The 3,350-nt window shown below is 38.2% G+C and overlaps 1 protein-coding gene across 3 annotated transcripts in view; it reads left to right on the top strand.

Moving 5' to 3' along the window:
- Positions 1–3,022, top strand: part of TMOD2 (tropomodulin 2) — a 21,695-nt gene extending 18,673 nt beyond the window's left edge. Inside the window, exons 8-10 of one of the 3 annotated variants that reach the window (XM_029084096.1) lie at positions 232–383; positions 714–858; positions 2,988–3,022. In XM_029084096.1, the coding sequence (XP_028939929.1) occupies positions 232–383; positions 714–858; positions 2,988–3,022 (332 nt within the window). The remainder of the gene's footprint in view (positions 1–231; positions 384–713; positions 859–2,987) is intronic. The other 2 variants (XM_010164334.1, XM_010164333.1) reach the window with 2 other exon arrangements.
- The last annotated feature ends 328 nt before the right edge of the window (positions 3,023–3,350 follow it).

Below are 3,350 nucleotides of genomic sequence, written 5' to 3'. Positions count from 1 at the left end.
AGACAACAGTTTTTAAGTAGGTCTGTGTCTGCTTTAGGATGCATTCTTCATTTTCCCTTGCAGAATTTCACTGTGACTATGCAAAGCAGAAGTGTAATCTCTTCTAATCTACCTCAGTGTTCTTCTAAGCCTATTTATGTTTTATTTCTTTGTAGGTACTAAGCTATGTTTTGCAGATTGCCTGTTATTCCCTGAAACTCTCAAGATGTTATCTCATATTCCCTCTTTTTGACCCTCAGGCATTTGCAGATATGTTGAAAGTGAACAAAACACTAAAGAGTCTGAACGTAGAATCCAACTTCATCACTGGGACGGGTATTTTGGCACTGATTGATGCACTGAAAGAGAATGAATCACTGACAGAGATTAAAATTGACAACCAGGTAAAGAGAGCATTGAGCGAGTCTGCTTTTGTTTCCCTTCTGTATGGATTCCCAGAGGGTTTTCCTAGAGGGCTCTGGCAAAGTCAAGACAGCCTCTGTGCCTCAGCCATTCTGCAGCTCATGTCCCATGCCTGTGCAACCAAACAATGGAAAACTTCTAAATAAAACTGGTCAAAGCCAAGTAAAAAACCCAGAGCGAAATCTCCAGAGACAGGATTCTCTTTGTAGTTTGCAGCACAGTACTGAAATATAACCACTTATTTCTCTCTCATATATTAAAAAAAATATATTTTCTTTTCTTTTGGGGACATTTCACCGCATCACCAACAGAGACAGCAGCTGGGGACAGCTGTAGAGATGGAGATTGCCAAGATGCTGGAGGAGAACTCCAAGATTCTCAAGTTTGGATACCAGTTCACAAAGCAAGGTCCAAGAACCAGGGTAGCCGCTGCTATCACTAAAAACAATGATCTGGGTAAGATGCTACTACATCTACTCATCATTTGTTTGTGAGCCAAGTCCTGACCTTCCTAGATGCAACTCTTCCTGTCTGCACATAAGATTGAATGTTGTAGAGTTAAAATTCAATCTGCTATGTGTGAGGGGTGATGCGTAGCTCCATGGACTCTAAAGTAGACAACAGCAAAGATTTTACTGTGATTAGAAGCCAGTATTCTTCACCTTCTCCCACTCCTTCTGGGAAGGGGAGTTACTTCAGCCTTTTCCATGGAGCACCCTGGATTTTCAGCTGCCCTGTCAACTCTTCTGTTCAGCAAGTAGAGAGCCAAACCCATCCTGTTCAGTGAACACAGAAGTCCTCACTTCTTTGCCCTGCCCAGACCAAGCCTGCCCAACCAAAGGAACAAAAAAGACCAAGTACAGGCAAAGACAATAAAGCTTTGCAAGTTTTACCTGAGTGTGACATGCTGTGCTCTGTGTGCTCAATACACAGAGTAAGAAGGAGGTGATTAGGCTGTAAACTGCACTCTAGGAGTAAACTAGGAGGAGTTTACAGTAAGATAAAAAAAAGAAATACTGTGTTTTTAATCAATTCTACTTCAAAGAGGGGTGTCAAACCATGATTCCTTTGCTGGCTACAGCTTAGGTTTCTTTCTGTGAGAACTAAGATAAAATTTGAGCTAGAACTTATTTTTTTCACATATACTTTTATTTTTTTGCAGTTTTCATTTTTAGCAGTACCTAAGCATTTCAATGATATACTATTGGTCATGAAACTATTAGTGTCCCAGAATGGTATTTGAAATATCCCACCAACAAAGAAAGAAAGACCTTTTTTCCAGTATTTAACCAGTTGTCATTAGACATGTCCTGTACCTAATCTTATTTTTCCTGCTTTTGTATTATATGGTTTTGTTCAAGATTTAGTAGGACAGCATTCAATAAATAAAAACACTCAATAAAATAAAATAAATGAAGCAACAAAACGCTGAAAGTAGACACAAATGACTGATGTTACACTGTAGGCTTTGGAATAATGCAGTCAGTTTGCCAAGAAAGCACTGTGAAATAAACCTCCTGATAGTAAAATAATGGGATGTTTGTAGTAATATATCGTTGCTATTGACTTTCTGTAGTGAAAAGCATTCGTTCATCCAGTTTTACTGCTTTTGTTCTGTTCTTCAGCAGTTCAATATCAGAAACAGGACATGACAGTTTGATGTAACACCAAATTTTGTGTCACACTAACAGGAGAACCTCACTAATCTTATGTGGCCAAGTCAGAGAAGACTCAATACATTTTTATTAGTGTAGGTAATGGCAAATACTGCCCAACGAGACCTGCTCTATACCAGCTGTAATGTACCCTAAGTGCTGTAAAAATTCACATGGGGCTGCTTGTCAAAATAATCCTGCCCATAACACAAAGCTCATCACTCTCTGCTTTGCTAAATAGCAACTTCAGCCTACTTGGTTTCTAGTGAGAAACCACAGTTAATTAACATACTATCAGATGGCTGATGCAATCAGAGCATGTGAAGTTTAAACAGATAATTTAAGGGCCAATATGTTTTCCCGATACCAGTATTTCACAGATATCAGTACTTAAGGGTACTTCAAATTATTTTCTAAAAGGATATGATTATTGCTTACCCATAGTATACACTTGTGCAATTAAAAAAGTTATTATTTTTTGATGCCCAATGCTTAAATAACCCAGAGCACTGCATGCAGATGAGAGCATACCAGTATCAATTTAGCTGGAACACAGTGGCTTTTGAAAGAACATTAAAACTGTAACAAAAATCTCAATGGAGCGATTGGGAGGATGCACTCAAAATGGTGATTTCTTCATGATTTGAAGCCTTTAGCTCAGATTCTGATTTTTATAGAAAATGTATTGATATGAACACTTGGTTAAATTCTGCAGTCAGTGATATAGAAAAGTGCAGTTTAGATATGATTGTTCTGTTTAGCATCAAGATCTGTTGATTACAGCATTTATGGATATAATCCTGCTGAGTATTTCTTAGAAGTTCCCTCCTTCCTATTCATGTTACTGGGAAGGGAGTGTGTCAGTGAGAAAAGTCCTTAGGCTCTCAAGAAAGCAATAACAACTGCTCTTTTCTTGTTTTATTGGTCTAGTTCGTAAAAAGCGTGTGGAAGGAGAGCGGCAGTAGCCACACCATAGAAGATGCAAGGCAAGACTGGAGACCACCAACTGCAATCTCAAGTGTTCACTGGTCAGAAGGGAAGGCACTGGAAAACCATTACAATGGGAGTTGCTCTTTTCTGTTAATGTCTCCTTTTAACCTTGAAAGCACAGCCTGTTCATTTTTAACTTTCCTGGTTAATTTAATTTTTGAGAAAGAGTCGTAGTTGGTTTAATTTTAATGAAAAAATATTTTGCAATATCAGAAGCCAATACGCAGAATCTTAACTGTGTTTCTGAGCATAACATACAGTGACTCTGACCCTTATTTTAGACACTTTTTGACATATTAAAAT

This window comes from Antrostomus carolinensis, unplaced genomic scaffold (genome assembly GCF_000700745.2).
Source record: "Antrostomus carolinensis isolate BGI_N321 unplaced genomic scaffold, ASM70074v2 scaffold56053, whole genome shotgun sequence".
Taxonomy (NCBI): Eukaryota; Metazoa; Chordata; class Aves; order Caprimulgiformes; family Caprimulgidae; genus Antrostomus; species Antrostomus carolinensis.
This window is presented reverse-complemented; position numbering and strand designations above follow the sequence as displayed.